The 18,552-nt window shown below is 44.7% G+C and overlaps 1 protein-coding gene across 1 annotated transcript; it reads left to right on the top strand.

Annotated features, from left to right (window-relative positions):
- The first annotated feature begins 455 nt into the window (after positions 1-455).
- Positions 456-13,820, top strand: tspan17 (tetraspanin 17). The gene is made up of 8 exons (XM_084469902.1): positions 456-994; positions 7,608-7,658; positions 9,473-9,619; positions 10,582-10,752; positions 11,058-11,183; positions 11,556-11,603; positions 13,309-13,425; positions 13,705-13,820. Exons 1-8 carry the CDS (start codon positions 908-910, stop codon positions 13,768-13,770), a joined length of 813 nt encoding a protein of 270 aa, XP_084326028.1. The 5' UTR covers positions 456-907; the 3' UTR covers positions 13,771-13,820.
- Positions 13,821-18,552: the final 4,732 nt, after the last annotated feature.

Genomic DNA, 18,552 nt, shown 5'->3' with positions numbered 1-18,552 from the left:
AGGTCACTCTTGGCTCTCCTAGGTCACTGTCTAGGGAGAGGGCGACGACGCTACGTTGAAGCTCCTCGTTCCCAGGCGTTCTCTTCGAACGACGAAACGCCTGGAACGGAATACTCAAAATAAGCCTTATTGGCGAGAACGAGGGCGGGACTTTCAGATGCATGAGTTTAGTGGCGAAAGAGAACTTTGCCAAATTCCTCATAAAAAATAACGCTTTCATTTATTTTCATTGTTGTTGTTGTTGTCGTTTATTATTCTCCCCTCCTTCCCGGGACTTTACCAGAGACACTATAGAAGGACTTTGACTTTACACTGGCGGCCTCAGCCCATAAGATTTGAAAGACCGGAAATTGCGTAGCGATAGACCGGCGTAACGCTACCACTCGGGATCCTCTCTCAGCCGGACAATGTAGCGCGTTTCCTTGTTTGACAGCAAGGAGTTGTCAGAACACAACACAACAGAAGGATGAGTTTCTCAGGTTATTAACGTTAACTGCAACCGAAAAGTATTTTACCCAACGAGGTTCGTCACCATGACTTTCTACACGCGACATCAGCTCAACATTTAAGAGTTATAGATTCCTCTGGAGTTAAATGTCTATGCGTTAAACGTACTTTAGGAGCGTTTCTGGAATTGTTGTTGTTAGCTGCTGATGCTAGCAAGATAACTTGCTAGCCACCTTAGCCAACGAGGTGGTTTACGTGAACGAACCGCAAAAGAGTTGCCAATAAGCTACTTATCATTTGTTTATTAATGTTGGATAGAAGGCAGGTCGATGCTGTGGCTTATGGAGCCAGGTAACACTTGTACCAGTGCTTTAAAAACTGGACGTTTAGTTGAGCTGCTGAAGTTCTCTTTCATTAGCTTGGTGAGCTAGCACGAAGGCTAGCGCTTCTGTTTACAATAATGAGTAGAAAACATCAATACTACAGAGGAGCCGAAGTCAGCTGCTGGGTCAAATACGTCTTGTTTGGATTCAACATCCTATTTTGGGTAAGTTACAAGTTTTCCTGGAGTTGGGTGACTGTTCGACTATCTATTTCCTGTCAATATGTATGGTCAGACGTCCGACCGTCCGCCCGTCCATCCATCCATAAAACCCATGCATTCATACATCTATACTGTCATGCATTCATACATCAAGCACTACGAATACTCACTCGTCATGATTTCTCTGCCAATCGATTGTTTGATGTTTTCTCATTCAAATTGTCTGATATAAGCTTAGTTATCGCTAGTTAACGGCTCAGACTTGTAGTTAAACATAATTGTCATTAGTCCATTTTTCCTCGACACGACGGAAGATACCGTTGTCGATTAATTAATTTATAATTGTACTTATTTACACATTTACGCACCAGTGCGTCAGCAGACCCTTGGACTTTCTGTCAAACAGATCGATAAAATAAAAGAAAGCCTTCTCCAAGGCAAGGTCTTTCTTCAAAAGTTTGAGTAAAAAGTAAAAAAGCTGTATAATATAGTGTATGTATTAAGAATCCACCTCAAGGTGTTAAGCTTCTAAATGGTGTTTCCTTGTTGTGCTTCATATCTGATCATCTGATCATAAAATTAACATACTTCTCTGCTTTCTGATTTTTGTGTTTGGGAAATATGTATTTATACATTCATTTATAAATTTTTGGTATTCTTCCATATTCTTTTCCCATCTATCCCCCCATGAATCCACCCTCATCTTCTCAGTCTACCATGAGGCAATAGTCTGGTGTCTGACGGTTTATAATATATGTGGGTGAAGAATGGCGTATGGTGTGTCTGTGCAGCCCAGAGGTTCCCACACACAGTCTGAAGGAAAGGCCCCACAGCCCTGAATACTACCCAACCCTCCTCATTCAGGCAGCCCATTCAGTCCTTCCACCATCATTGTGTTCCATTGCTCTGCACTACGGCATTGTCTTTCTAAAGAAAGCACACACGCACGCACACGCACGCACACACACATACACACACACACAGAACCAAGGCGTGGGTTTGGGTGGGGGTCTAGGAGGCATGCTTGTCTGCTCTGCGTCCTGTCCCCCCCAGATGCTTGTCCTGCTATGCCATCAACAAGCAGATGGGATCCACTCGCTTTCTGGCTTGTTTTTCTCCTCTTCCACTACCTCCTTTTCCTACACCTACACCCTCTAGTCACATCTCACAGAGGAGCACTCAACACCTCTCAGAGGTAGTGGTGGTCACACTAAAGTCCCTTACTTGGATCACATTCTGTACTCTTTTCTTAATATTCTGAATCCTGACTCACATATACTGTGTGAGAGGAGCTCTCTGTCTTTGGTCTGACTTATCAGTCAGGGAGGACTGACTCATTGGGGTGTTGTCATCCTAGTTCGTTTCCGTCCGTGGTACATCCTGTCCAAGAGAAAGACAACAAGTTCTGGCATGGTTGGCCATTTACGTTTACGTTAATCACCCTAAAATGGTCTCCTCTTCTCGTGCTATTCAACCGGCGCCGTTCCATATGGATAGATATTACAACACCACCCCTCCCCACATGAATTTCCAAGCCACATTTAGGGTTTTTCTTGGAATGATTTTGAATTGGAATCGAAAAGGTTGTCTAAACATGGCTTCAAGGGTTGAGAAGAATGCTAATGCTATTTTCCAGTTTAATTTATTTCTCGGCACTTGAGCCTGTTGACAGTCAGATGTTCTCACCCAGGAACAACATGCCTTGTCTGGGGCTTAGAATAGACACATTCCTTGCATCGAACCAATAAATCACATCTTCTCCTTCACCGTGCTGCTGAGGATGTTTGGGCAGCCTGTGAATGTGGTAATTAAGAGCTTGTTAGCCTGTAATCGAGTTGCTGATGGTGGTGGAAGCGCTGGGCTGGTTGTTATTAGCCAGGCCTGCTTCTGCGTTCACCGCTGTAGAGACCCCCGTCTTGACTGCTTTCCAATTGGATACATCCTCCTTCTTTGGGGGGGGGGGGGGCATGCACCCCCATGCACTTTTTGTAAACGGCAAACAAATTAATACCAGCTTGGAACATCAACGAGCCTCAGATTCATCATCAAGCAGGGAGAATAGAGACTGTAGAATATAGGACTTGTCTTGGGATGCAGTGAAGCGAATAGAAAGCTTGCTTAGGTAAGCCCATTGGTCTGTGTGTATGTTGTGAGTGTGCAGTAGCATGAAGTGGAGTTCCTTTTGCTAGTTAGCAGAGGTTAACAGGATCAGCTGGCTTAGAGGAGCAGCCACTGGACTGTTTATAATCCCTTGGTCCGTGTAGGGTAGAGGGAGCCCCTTGTTGTGTGCGCACACACACACACACACACACACACACACACACACACACACACACACACACACACACACACACACACACACACACACACACACACACACACACACAGAAAAAACAATAACACAGGCATCCACTGCTATCTTGTATTTATTATATTTATTATGACTGATAAGTGAACCCAGTGATTAAGGAGGTATTAAGGATATTATACTAATATTTTTATCTCCTGCTCCCAAACTAGGGATGCACGATAACTAACTAATTTAAAAACGATACAGATAACTTTCAGCTCCTAAAGGCCGATACCGATACTGATAACACACACACACATATCCATATATATGATCATGACCTAAGATCATGACATTGTCGCGCAGACATCAGTAGAATCAACAGGGGGTTTAGGGGGGCTGGCTTGCAAGGGGCGGGATATGATGTAGAGTCGAGGTTCACAGTACGGCCCCTGTCACTTAGGTGTGTTTTGGTCTGACTGCAGACGGCAACAGAGGCAGAATGGGCAGAACTCATCACGATCATCTTAAATGTTGCTGCAGCGATGCATCATATATTTCGTTGCATCCACGACATCCGCATCAATCGATGAAAGATTGGAGCATGAGTTACAGACAATTAGAAGAAACAACGAATAAGAAAGGCATCGCGATGACTCCTCCGAGAGAGCGTCTTTTTTGGCTTCATTTCACATCTAACAAACACTGGGACAAATGTAGTTGATATCTGTGTTTAACTGAGGAAACAGGGAGTGGAAGGACGGGACCCTATAATGTTCAGCTAACTGTTGTCAATAATAAGTGTTGCGAGAGTAGCGTATGTGTGTGCACGGGAATGGCAGTGTGTGTGTGAGTGGACGAGCGAGGAGAGCGAGCGGTAGCGTGTGTCAGTTTAGTGAAGTAATGAAGGAGTCCGGTTGTGTCTGTGCAAACATGTATTGTAACTTTAGTGAAACTAAGAATAAAATACCCAGCCTGTCAATCATCGGCGGCCACTTCATTCCGACCATATTCCGACCTATAAGCAGACCCACTGCCGGTCAAAGTGAAGGGTGGTACCCCCGAGAGAACATCGACACTGTGCTCCTCGACTACGGTCTGGGAGCCGACAGCAGGAAAGGTGTAACATAATAATAAAAAAAAAACATTTTCTATATCCGTGTGCAGTTATGAACTGTACACGTGCAGTTATGAATTGTAATTGATTGTATGATGTGTACTTTTAGGGTTACGATAAGACCTTTAATTTAGCGTTAGTGGGAGCGGGGCACTGAAATTATATAGGCTATGTTATCGGGGCTATTCATCATATCTGACTTATCGGAATGACGTAATAATTTCTGTTATCGGCCTGATAATTATTGTACACCCCTATCCCAAACATTACATTTTAAACCAATTAGCATCTGCCACCATCTCTTAATGACAATGTCCCAGTGAATGAATGTGCATCACACCAAACAGTGATTAGTAGTGTTTAAAATAATTAGGGTGTCTTGTTATACACAGGACCTTTGATGTGACCTTTATTCAAACCTTTTAAGTGCTCATACTTTAATAATCAATAATGGATCATCAAATATCTATATCTATGAATCTAAGAAATTGTATATCCTGTGCATACCAGGCACAAGGTGGGGAAACACAGCATGAAGATCAAAAGCATACACTGCAAAACACTATTCAGAATTTCAGGTGGCAGAACTCCTGTTGTGCAGGTGATATTCATAAAATAATACAACACAAGTGAATTCCTGTGGCATGAGGTTGGCTATTTCTGCGTACTGCTGTTTAAACAAGCAGCAGACTATTTGTATTCCGCTCAGAGTAAAGTTTCATTGTTCAAATAATTGGTTTGCTACCCGTCCTGCTGCTGTTTGAGTTTAAAGGAGAATTAGAATTAAGATGTGAATTACAGAGGAAGATCAGTTTCAGATTAGACACCTGCAGAAAGAACACAGCGGATTTAGTTTAGACATAAGCTAGACATCCCCTTTTGAGGGGAAAATCATTATACACAGGTTTCCATACCAAGCAAAAACCCTTCGTTTTACAAATTATTTGATTGTCATTAATATTTGTAATATATTTCTGTATATCTATCAATATAGATATTTATCTATATCTATATAGATATATATAATGTAAATAACATTTATTGATATTTTTGTTCAACCCTTAAGTTGTTCCGGCTTTTTATATGATACTTATTTAATCCCTTTCAGTGATTTCAGCTGCAATCAAGACATTCAAATCAGAACAGGGTTAAAATCAAATCTCAAAACGACAAAACGCCTTCACGCTAAGAGAGCCTTTGCGCAGGTCACTTCTCGTTGTTGCTTTCCTTAATCTGCAGGGATTATTCATAGTCAAGAGGCTAAAGGGATTAATACACACTCTCCTTCTCGAGTCTGGATCGTCTCCCCGCTCCCCTAGCCTTCCCTCCCTCTAGCTCCCAGCCCTGCACCCTTTTCACCAGCACAGAGAGGATGTCACTGGGCCAATTCAGGACATTTTTGCATATAGTGTAGCATTGTGCCTCTTGTTTTGCGTGTGCTGACTAGCTTCACTTCACGTCACTTCTCCAGATTGAATCAGCTTTTCTTTTTTCTAACAATTTGGTTTCTTCAACAACGTCAGGATGTCTCATTCATTGTCATGGTCATATGCAGTCCATATGATATATTAGCGGGATGGTTACTCATGTGGTTATGGTGTTGGACTCCAAGCCAAAAGGTTCTTTGTTTCAATGTACCTGTAGGAATCCTTTAACATACCTGCTCATTAATGACATTTCCCTAAAGGAAAAGAAAAGTCCTTTCGTCGTAAATATAATGAGTATATATGAGCTCCCTCAGCAATAGTGGGTTTTCTTTGGTGTGACTAGAATAGAAAGGGGCTCTGCAGAAGAAGAATCTGCCTGCATTTGCAATATATTTGGTCTCACTTTGAAACCATAGTTGGGAGAGCTATTTGAGTAGTGTCCCTGGAAGTGATATTCGACAGTCATTAAGTGAACCAACCAACTAGAACATTGGAGCTTCCCCTCTATTAGCATTTCGGTGGGCAGACACCATAGGCTTTGCATGCTAGCTGATTACAGGAAGGAGTGCATTTTTATAGCCACTCTATGAAGACCCGACCTCAGAAGCCCTCACACTCGCTCCACGCGTTCTATTCAAAATAACTAATTTGCCAAGTTCAGCGGCTGTATTGAATTTGGGTGCGTGTGCATGCCTGGGGGCATGCGTATGCGTACGTGCATGTCCATATGCATGTCTGTAGGTGTGCGTGTCCATATGCATGTCTGTAAGTGTGCATGTCCATATGTATGCCTGTAGTGTGCGTGTCCATATGTCTGTAGGTGTGCGTGTCCATATGTCTGTAGGTGTGTGTGTCCATATAGGGATCGACCGATTCTTTAGGGCTGATACCGATTTTTTTTCATCAGCCTTAGCCGTTTACAGATTTTCTTGAGCTGATATTTTGAGACGATACTACCCTGGAAATCCAGAGTTCACAATTTTAATTTGCTCAGCGAGTCACTCTTGGAATGAGCAATATACTCATTAACCAATCACATAGGTGTATCTGATATAGGCGGGCCAAAAGCGTTGCTGTTTTACCGATCGGATATGGCAAGAGTCTTATCTATTGGTTAGCTCCGCTGGTCTGGATACGTCACCCCTTGTATTCTTCTCATTGCTCGTAGTGTTATCCAATTGCGTGCAGTGATATTTTCAAATGCAGGCTTGGTGCCGCCCCTCGAGTTGGGCCATTTTCATTACTCGTTGCCAGACCCTACAGCTTTCTAGATGTGGGTCTGGATTTCCAGGCTAAGCCGTTACTGCTTTTGCTCCCTCAATTTACATCATAAAAATTACACAATGATGATAACAAATGTTACAAGTCTCGATTTAAAAAAGGAACATTTATTGAACTGTCTGTAAATAATGCCGGGAAAAAGATATAGTAAAAAAAACGGCCAATGACGATACACGTAAAAACCGCAAATATTGGCCTGCCGATAATATCGGCCTGCCGATATATCAGTCAATCACTAGTCTGTAGGTGTGCGTGTCCATATGTTTGTCTGTCGGTTTGCAGGTGTACACCGCTGTTCAAATTTGGACAAAAATACAGGTATTATTTATGAATCGTGTGCATTGCAAAACTAAAGTGCTTTACAGGATCGATAGGTAATGTCGTCCCGGAATTACAGGGAAAAAAAGTGAATCAGCGTTTAATCCAGTTAACTATTCTCAATACCTATAACTCAATACCTGACTGCACCTTAATATCTTTCTCCTTTGTTCTTTGTTGCAGTTACTCGGTGCTGCATTCCTGGCCGTTGGCCTGTGGGCATGGGCGGAGAAGGTACGTATCCTTGAGAAAAAAAAATAACAACCACTCCCTTGAACTCTGAATGCGTTGAGATGATTGCTACAATAACATAGCTCACATTCCACCCCATATTCATCACTGTGTTGTGGTCCTCACCTACGGCAAAGCAGTGCTGAGAGGAGAACCGCCGGAAGTGGGGGAGTCGTTCAGGGTGATTACTGTTGCAATCCCCCCCCCAAATCCCTCAAGGGCACAACGAATATTAAAAACGTAGTCTACAATGCAAGTGCAGCTGATGATGGTCCTAAAATACACGATTCGCACCCCCGCAAAGTATATTATTTTTATGTACCTCAAGTGAGTTATGCGTCCGTGAACAGCGTTCGTGGAGCCTCCATTTTAAAAGCTTGCGTAAACACCATTGCCCTCGGCTTCTGAAATTACCAGGACCTCTTGGATGGGTTGCTGTGTCGTATCATAATCAATTCAATGAGCTATCCGGTCTTAAGACGAAAGGAGAAACCATAGGGCTAATATCGTCTATTCATTTAATTTAGAAGCTCCATGCTTGATGAATTCTGCTCCTAAATGGATTCTAGTGCATATTAGGCCAAATAATTTGTCCAATTATATATTGTTTTGTGGTGGTTATTTCAACGGCGCGAAGCCACATCAAGGCCAGATGGCTCGATTGCCTTGTCAGTATTGAAGAGCTATTGCACAAGTCAAAATGTGCCTCCAAGCTGAAGTTCTCTCATTAGCCATTCAAGGGCTACACCAGTTGGGTGAGTGAATAATGCATCAAAGAGAGCACGCATAACATGCAGAGAGTCACCATCACAAACTTTGTTTACACTAATAAATAATGGAGGACTGAAGATAAGTCCTTATGTTAAGAAACATTATTATTTTGCAAAGATGGAGCCCATGATTTGTAATGTGGTAAAAAACAGGGGACTACATTTAAATCTCTGTATGACTGGGACCATTACTACCAGCCATGTTGCCTCAGGACTCTACAACTCTGATTTAAAGTTGAAGATTTTAATCAAAACCAGTTTTCCGCAGCATCAGATTCATATTGTTCCAAAAAAAACAACCGTGTCGTCGTTATCCGGCCGTGTTGTGTTCGAGTTTAGTCAAAACATAGCTTGGGTAATATTTCAAACAGATTCATCTTGTTCTGGTTTCGGATTCGTCATGGAAGCAAACAGGATGTGGGCACAGGGCTGACACCAGAGGCCTGACAGGAAGCAGACTGGGCGGCCTCGGGGTGGCTGCTAGCACAGCTGTTAACAGGGGAAGGCCCACTGTCTGTTTCTGAGCATGTATGGGAGATTGTGGAGCATGCGATTCCCCTTTTTGACAATAATTTAAGGGGCCATAGGCCCAGAGAGGATCTTCACACCCGCTACCAGTATCCCACGCGCTTTGAAGACAACCTTGTAGACAGGATTAGAAAACAATTGTCACACTTTAGCAGTCTGGACATTCGTTCAGAAAGCCTTTCGTCTATCGAGTGTGTGTGTGAGAGAAACAAAGGGACAACATGACACTTGTGACGCACCTTTGATCAGGTTCAGTGTCTGTATTGATTCTGAACCCTGAATACAGACGATATCCACTCCTGATTCTGATCTCCTACCTTTACTGAATAGTACTTGCGGGCTAGTAGATTGGGCTAATTATAATTTAGGCGGGAAATCGAATAATTCTAATGTATTCCCCCTTTTACAAACCGATGGAAATTTACATTTTTGGTGTCTGACATTGACAACAGGGTCTCTGTGTCTCACTTTTTTTGTATTGGTGTGATTCTACCATGACGCCCCCTGTTCCATCCCCAGGGAGTGCTGGCCAACCTGTCGTCCATCACCGACCTGGGGGGCTTCGACCCGGTGTGGCTGTTCATGGTGGTGGGCGCGGTCATGTTCATGCTGGGCTTCGCCGGCTGCATCGGGGCTCTCCGAGAGAACACGGTTCTGCTGAAGTTTGTAAGCCACCGCCGCAGATGCTCATCGACACTTCCTTTCCCCCCCTGTGTCACGTCAAACCCCCACGCACATTAGCACCCGATTCCACCCCTCTCACACCGGCACTTCACACCTTCACGGCTGTGCTTCACACCAGAGCGCACACACTCTGTCGCCGGTTTGCACTAGAGATTTTCCATCGGAGCCACTAAACCTCAATGTTTTTCGAAAGGATATCTGCGTGTCACTTTTGATCCGTGGCACATCGCTATACCTTGCAGCTAAAGACTTAAAAAAGAGGTATGTCTGAAATTGAAGCTCACACCCTGCCCTACCCTCGCCGCACAGCCGGGGCGATATTTATCTTCCCGCTCCCACCATAATGTTTTTCTTGAGATGAAAACAACTTGTCATGTCGGCTTACGATCCTGTCCTGAGCCGACCACACGCTCCAAAGCGTACGTCCCGGACGAAGCATTCTGGGTCATTTCGTTATTGGAATGGCCTGACTGCGTCGGGCTGGGCCGATAGCCGGCTGCCACTCAGGGCAGCCATTAGGTTCTCCCCGGGCCCATTAGCACGGCCAGTGGGTCCGGCTGCAGAGGAATCGTTCAGGGGCTTTAGTGGTGTTAAGGGGAGGTGTGCTGAGACTTTACGATATGGTGCATTTATCGGCCAGACCCGTAGTCTTGTTACGATTACTGGAAAAAAGGAAGACTTAATGGAACACCCTGGGATGGTTGTTGTTGTTGTTTCCGCCATCTGAAAGGTCCCACTCAAGTCTGGGTTGATCCATCAATCAGGGCTGCCCCTGCGTCGCGCTTTTATAGAAAACCACAAATCTGAGCTGCCTCCCGCTTATATTTTAGGCATTATGCACATAAACAAAAGGTAAAGGAGACAATTCAGTTGATTGAGTTTGTGCCAAATTAAACAAGTGTGTGTGTGTGTGTGTGTGTGTGTGTGTGTGTGTGTCCGTCCAGTTCTCTGTGTTCCTGGGATTGATATTCTTCCTGGAGCTGACCGCCGGGATCCTGGCCTTGGTCTTCAAGGACTGGATCAAAGACCAGCTCAACTTCTTCATCAACAATAACGTCAAGGCGTACCGCGACGACATCGATTTGCAGAACCTCATTGATTTTGCACAAAACTACGTGAGTCTATATCATCCCCCCCCCTGATCCCCGCCACCGTTCAACGCTTTATTTTCTGTGATCGAGCATTGTTTCCTCTGACTGAACTCTTTGAACGGATTTTCAGATTAAGAGCCGTGTGACAGCTTCACCGTTGCATTACGGACATTTAATCCACTCTCATCCAACTCGGGGCTCACTCAGGGGTGAAGCGATCCGCGCGACACCCTTTTACACCCGGTTCATCCCCCTCCTTCAAGGCCTCCTCCGATCGCCGGCCATCGTGTGCGCGCTTGTGTCCTTACCCGGTGTGTTTGCCTCCACAGTGGTCGTGCTGCGGAGCCCACGGGCCCAACGACTGGAACCTCAATATCTACTTCAACTGCACCGACAACAACCCCAGCAGGGAGAGGTGTGGGGTTCCCTTCTCCTGCTGCATCAAAGACCCCGCCGTAAGGCTCCACCCCGCGCACGGCCGACGCTCGGATGAATCTGCTGTTCAAACAGTTCGCCTCTTCCCCCCTGTCTGCCATTCCGCCTCTTGGAATCACTGGAGACGGTGGTTGGTGCAGTGCGACGAAAAACAAATATGATTCCTGCAATCACACCCAGCCATTCATTACATTTCATTCTCCGGTCATTTCAAGCCATTGCTTGAAACTCATTAAAGCAACTCATTGAAACTCATTAAAGCAACTCATTCACCTTAATCGTGTTTTCTAGGTGTTTGTATACCCTCTAATGCCTAGAAATTGCGTCTTACAGTTGGAGTCATCACGACCAACCTGCGGTGAGCTAATTGTCCGTGTCTCTGTGCCTTACAGGAGGACGTCATTAACACACAGTGTGGCTACGACGTGCGGCTTAAAGCGGTAAGTATTTTCTTGCTCCCCCCCCCCCCCCCCCCTCTCTTTTCTTGTGCTTCTGATCTAGTGAGCTGAGCCACGGCAGCCCTCCATCCCACCACAAAAGCCCTTGGTTGGCGTTTCCTTGCGGACTCAAGGATGCGCCAGCGTCCGTGGGTGCCGGTTACACTTAATTGTTCTCTGAGCGGAGGGGGGTCGTATGTGTATGAGCGTGTGCGTGCGTGCGTGCACTACGTTCAAGAGATTTATGCAGTTGCTAAGGGAAGGCTGCCAATCGAGACAAAGTCCGCTCTTGTCTCTTGAATGCGCCGGATCAGGATAGGGTGTTTGGTCTGCGTACAACCAAAGCAAACTTGGAAAGACTGTGATCCGGTCCGTAGCGCATTGAACAACAACTGAAAGAAAAGAAAAGTAGTTTTCTGTTTTCGTAGTTGTAACGGACGGTGTCTTTATTTATTTTCCCATGTATAGAACTATGCATGCATGCACGGTTAACAGGCCGACGGGCTGCACTCGCTTCGCCCTTAATAACAGATTGTTCTTCTAACGGGGATAATTAGACTCCCGTTATAGCACAGAGAGAAGCCCGACTGCACTCTGTAATCTGCAGCCTCGCTGGCAGGAGTGTGTGTGTGTGTGTGTGTGTGTGTGTGTGTGTGTGTGTGTGTGTGTGTGTGTGTGTGTGTGTGTGTGTGTGTGTGTGTGTGTGTGTGTGTGTGTGTGTGTGTGTGTGTGTGTGTGTGTGTGTGTGTTTTTCAGGGTGAGTGTGTGTGTGTTGAGATGGGGTGGGTGTGGTGGTTACAAACGCACTGCAGTCAGGAAGGGCTGTGAGGCACTGTTGCTAGGCACCCTGCCATAACGTCAACCACCTACCCCACTGGATGGTTTAAAAAAAATATATAAATATATATATTTATTTATATACGCTTCCTCTGCTGCGCTCGACGGTGTACTAAATCTGTCGGTGGAGCACAATCGTTCGCTGTAAATATGGTTTATGAACTGTAGTCGTGCGTTGGGACGGAGGAAGAGCAGTAGGCTCGGGAGGTGGAGCAGGCTAGCACAACAATACCGACCGGGCTGAAATAGCCTTAGGGGAAGGTCACCATCACAACAACAACACTTGGGCTTCCTGCGGTGCGACTTGCCGCCCGTGGGTCTCCTGCGACCACCCGCCAGGTCCGACTGGACTGGCCGGGTTTTGTTTTTCTGCGATGGAACAAAGGGTGTCTCCTCATAATGTCACAAAGAAAACATTGCAGCGAGCGACCTTTTTAACAAGCATGAACCCCTTTTGTTTAGGGGACCCCTGTGCCTCTGACCGCTGCTGACGCGTACGCAGCACAAATGGGGGGGTAACGACACATAAAGAGTTTGTGTTGTCGTTTTTTTTTTTTTTTCCATCAAGAGCCACTGGGAGCATCGCTCTCATAATGTCCCTCTTGTCGTCATCTCCCCGTGACGGCACAGTGCTCTGGCCAGCCCGCCAGCCAGACGAGATGGCAGGCGCTAAACCATCCCCCGTTAGACAATGTGCTTGTCACTTGTGTTAGTCAAAGGTCACAGCCCCAGTGTTCACGGTGACTCACGCTCCGTCCAAAGGCCCCAGTCGTACGCAGTGATGCTTAACATGAAACACAGAATTTGTAGTTGGCTGTTACTGTTGTATTTTTAGATGGATAAATGAGTCCTTCTTTTGTCTGTGTGCTAGGAGTCGGACCAGCTGAAGTTTATCAACACAAAGGGTTGCGTGGGCCAGTTTGAGAAGTGGCTCCAGGATAACCTGATCGTTGTGGCTGGAGCCTTTGTCTGTGTTGCACTTTTACAGGTGAGTGTGCCTCTTCTAACAAACGATGACCATGATGAACGGTGACCTCATCTTTCTAAGGTTTGGCCGGAACTTTAAGAGCAGCCATATTCTAAAACTACCTATGGCTGTATTGGTATTTGGTTATTACTGCCACCTGCTGGTCATTACATTGTTCACGCACGCCGCTAGTGAGCTTTTATAATAGGAGCCTTTATGTCACTGCTTATGAACTGGTCCCAGTGTGTCTCTTATTGTGTGTGTGTGTGTGTGTGTGCGTGCTTTTGAATGTGTGTGTAGATCTTTGGTATCTGCCTCGCTCAGAACCTGGTGAGCGACGTGGGCGCGGTCAGAGCCAGCTGGTGAGGTCCGTCCCCAGGAGTAGAGGTCACCTGGGGGGGGGGGGGGGGGGGTGGTGTAGCAGCATGATTCTCTTTATACACACACACACACACACACACACACACACACACACACACACACACACACACACACACACACACACACACACACACACAACCATTCTGACAGAAAAACAATAGAGCTTACCTTCCAGACTATCTGCCATGTCTGCTGGAGATAGAATTGGGGGAGGCGGGGGGTCGGGGAGAATCAACCAAACGGCTTGTTCACCACAGTGCTGGGGGAGACTGGACCCGGGCGGCGTTTGCGGTGGTTCGCTCTCAACCACACCTCTCAGTTCTGGAGCGTCTGCATTCAGTTGTCTCTCTGGGTCCTTTTTTGTTCTGCGTGCTCCCCCGACTCCCCCTTCACCAGGGGACCAAGGGGGAGGGAGCGGCGGATGACTGGAGGAATTAATTGTGTGGAAAGAACACGTGACTGCCCTCTATATACTTTGTTTACCGTCGTCAAGATGTCACACCACCCGACGCCTGGCACTGCCGTCCCTCGCTTATCACATTCCACTAGACTGTTCAGGGGAGGCCGTCATCAGGGCGTGGATCGGACGGGGTCTGAGTCATGCATTCCCACCCCGGGGGAGTCTTTCTGGTCACCCCACATCACCACTGAAGACCCTACACTGGCCAGTCACGTAGGCCACATTTTAAACGCATATACAGAGGGATTCAAAACCTTTTTTAAGTTGGATCTATATTATATATATATATATATATATATATATATATATATATATATATATATAAAAGTGCCATTATTTAGAGTGTTGTTTATTTTTTTTCTTTCGTAACCCGTATTTTTTACTTTCATCAACACAAGTTTGCAGGTTAAAGGGCACAGCTGGATCACCTTAGTTTTTTGAACATGGGTTTCCAGGCCATGCCCGGTCTAGTTACAGGTTTACACATTTTACCAAGGCATCCCGCGGGTCTAGCTACTGCGTAACACAGGTTACCAATGGCAACCCACCATCCAGGCACAGGTTACCGAGGCAACCCCCTGGTCTACCTTCAGGTAAATATTACCATATACACCCTCTGGGGAATGCTTTATCTGTTCATCAATTTAAGGTGTGTTGTAATGTGGCTTTATTGGGGTATTCTTAGCAGAGTTTGGGGTACCTTTTTGTTATTTTCCCAGAGCGTCCCTGAGGCACGCGGGATGTCTGGACCGAGGCCTGATTCCTGTCACCTGACTGGGGTCGCCAAAACGATGTTTTTCATGTTCTATTGCTTTTTTTTTTCCTATGTCTTTGAATTGCGAGGTTGAAGCCGTTGTGACATAGTATGCTGTTTACTTTTGATATGCATACTGGTGTTTGCTAACTTTGCCGGGTGGAAAATCTCTGGGAGAGGAAACATTTTGCTCCCCTGATGGAAACCAAATATTGCAAGGGAGCCTCAAGATGACTCATAAGCATATCGCGTTGATGGGGGATTCCATTATGAGTGGAAACAACAGTGTAATTTGGCCTTGCTAATAAGCCTTTTCTTGGTGAACCTAAATGTGATTAGATCTGCTAATTCCTTTACCCACCGAGGGACAAGTGCCTGATTTAAATAATTAAACAAGTTTAAAATGTCACTCATAACTTTCACATAATAGTATTGTGTCTGCTGAGCTCTTGTCATGCGCATGGATTTACAATGGTGTTAAACTGGATATACACTGTTACGTCTCTTCAAACACAATATAACATGAATGCTGCTTTACGGATGACTAGTGGTATTTAGTACAACGTCCAGGGCAACGGCGCCTAGCACTTCAGTTTATTCCAATATATTCCCTTTGACTCTTGCTAAACTGTGTGAGCATCACAGATCATCATTAGTTTTACTCTGCACCAAACATAACACTTTGCTGTCCCCATCTTCCCCTCCTGCTGTGCATCCTCAAAATGGCCAAGGGTGATTCCACTGGGCTCTTTGATATGTGCACGAGAAGGTCAAACGGATGCTATTCTCTTAACAGTTGCTTCATTTGTAAATTATTCTGCTGTGGAACGATTCTGCAGCCATTGAATCTTAAATTCCTCTCAATGACCAGTTTAGTATTTAAAGTCATTCCCCTGTCAACCGTTCCACACAGTAGGAGGGGAGTGCAGTCAACAAAGCCCTGAATTTAAAACAGGACTTTCTACCAAAATCATTATCGTTCGACTCGACTTAAGTCTTCCAACACCAAAATGCTTAAGTGTAATGTATCGATTTCCGTTTTTTATTTTTAATTGACTTGATCTTTTCAACGTGGATACATTGTCCCATTCCAAACGTCTTTGAGAGTGTACACTGCTTCTGGGGGCACCGCTTCAGCCAGGGTCTGAAGACATTCCCATCTTGTTTCTGCACAGTCAGGGAGTTTTGCGTCCACACCCCCCGCCCCTGCCCCCATTATGAACGGATGTAACAAACTAAGACAGGTAACTGATCGCAATGCCAAGCTGGTCTTTTCTCCATGATGGCCATACTCCATACTGTTGCTAGGCAACACACACACATGCCCGTTGGGGTAGAATAATTACCAAGCCCTCACCATACGGTAGTAGCTTACAGCCCTTATTATGTACAATCCATTAGGCTTATTTGCTGTTGGACTATGATGTTTGTTTCCCACCGAAGACAATTATATTTAGTAATTGTTTTTATGCAGGGGATGGTGGATAAAGAGAGCCGGCAGCTAATTGTTCTTGTGTCCCTTTTAAACATGATAGCCTTGCAAGTTGAATTGGTCCCTTGTGGACCCTATAATACAGTGGTTGCAAAACTTTGGGTCAGGACCCCACTTGGGGTCACCTGATATGCATATAATGTCGTGGGAGATAGTTGACATAAACTATGGACATTTGATCCATTTTAGCAAACCATGTTTTTCTTCAGGAAGGTCTCCTAGTGGTCCTGTATCTACAAACTGACTGCCTTATAATTCATTGCCATGAGCGAATCACTTGGTGTGTAGTAGAGCGAGATTACGTTCACTGGGACATTGATTTTTTTTTTTTACCAGGATGTTGATTGGATAAAAACTATTCGTTTGGAAGCAAACAAGATTTAAAGTCCAGCTCGCAAACCTTTTCAGAGCTGGATATGAGGTCACGAGCCACAAAATGTTGGGAACCACTGCTTTAATAGGTTCCAAGGAGAGAGGAGCCTTATGCATACCACGAATGTCTCTTTCAATATGGATCTATACCTCAGCCCTCGGCAACGCACAACACATGCAAATTCCAGGAGTGCAACCGGCACCATGTACTTACTAGAGAATGCTATTTTAGTTGTTGCATGTTTTAAATATGAATTCTTTCAAAAACAATTATTCAGATGGCAGCATGAGGCATCCATTATTCGTGCTACATTTTGTTAGCGGTTTTTGAATTCCAGGCCTTGATCTCTCCAGTTGATTTTTTTATTCTATGTCATTTTTCAAATTGCCACTTAACATTAACATTCACTTAGCATGAATGATGTCCAATAATATCGTATATCAACATTTTTGCTTCTAAAGGGGTTTTATATATATCAATATGGATCCAGCTCAAGATATGTGTGCTAATAATGTACATTTAATGTGTAGGATTGATGCTTCCTTTTGGTCCCTCTATATAACTTAACATGCAGAAAACATTCCCATGTCTACCTCACAACCTGCTGACGTTTACAACCTGCTGGGCTTTCTGACGCAGGGAGCACAAGCGTCACAGTGGAGAATGAATACAGGCGTCTCCCACTCAGACGCATTCCTGGAAGTGACTCACGGGTTCGGCCTGATACAATGCAATGTCACACGTACCCTTTTAACCTGCCGCCACGGCCCGTCATTGGTCAAGCTTAAGTACGTACAACGGGGTTTACATCTGAGGCGACGGGCATTAAAGCCTTGCCCACAGAGCTCACAATGTGGACGTGGAAGAAGTCAAAGCAGACCTTATCCTTTTTTTGTATTATAGGTGATGTCTTTATTTGACGTTTGTTTGGAGCATGTGATTAATTGCATATCTTTTTATTTTCTAAGATTGCAACAATAACCGGCAGAGAGGACAAGTGAGTTGTCCATTATTCTGTCATGGTTTGTCTTGCATATTAAAGGGCCTTCAGGCGTAGGCTTGCAAAATATTCCTGAAACGTGTGGGACATGGTCTTTTACACTGAATGTGTTGGAAAATGCCTCTTTCATATATTAAATAAAGGATTTATGAAAATGGGCCGGTTTTGAGATGGGTATTTTTACAAGCAACATATTCCTAGCACTTGAATGACGCAATGACGTCTTCATCTTTTTTTTATAAATTAACGTTTTATGTTTTGGCCACCATTAGAGGGAGACAAATAGCGCTAATATATTGGGGGAAATGATGTCACATCCCGATCATAAACGTCTAGCTAGTTGTGATGCTGATGTTCAATATTTCGTTAGATTGCTATATAACATTTTATATGGCCAATCTGGCCAATTTATGTTAATTATAAAATAATTTGTAATGATTGGTTTAAATTAGGAAATTAGAAAGACGTGCTTAGAGGAAGGACTGAACTTTGGTTTACAGTAGATTCATTCATTATAGCACCTGAGACTGACGAGAGGACAAAGGGCATTTGAGTTTTTCTGCTGTGCAGTTCCAGAATAGAATACAGATAGCATTGATGTGTCCTAAGTTCACGGGGAAAGGCATCAAAGCTGAACTTTGCTTTCATAAACTGAGTCCCGTTATGTCTTACCGTCTGCAGGTTTGTT

This window comes from Micromesistius poutassou (assembly GCF_964030765.1).
Source record: "Micromesistius poutassou genome assembly, chromosome: 6".
NCBI lineage: Eukaryota > Metazoa > Chordata > Actinopteri > Gadiformes > Gadidae > Micromesistius > Micromesistius poutassou.
Note: the sequence above shows the minus strand (reverse complement) of the source record. Positions and strands in the feature narration are given on the sequence as shown.

Excerpts from the sequence above, each read along its gene's own strand:
- tspan17 (XM_084469902.1), top strand. The coding sequence starts at position 908 with ATGAGTAGAAAACATCAATACTACAGAGGAGCCGAAGTCAGCTGCTGG. Across the intron at positions 9,620-10,581 it reads ACACGGTTCTGCTGAAGTTT|TTCTCTGTGTTCCTGGGATT; the intron begins GTAAGCCACCGC and ends GTGTCCGTCCAG. Across the intron at positions 13,426-13,704 it reads TCTGTGTTGCACTTTTACAG|ATCTTTGGTATCTGCCTCGC; the intron begins GTGAGTGTGCCT and ends ATGTGTGTGTAG.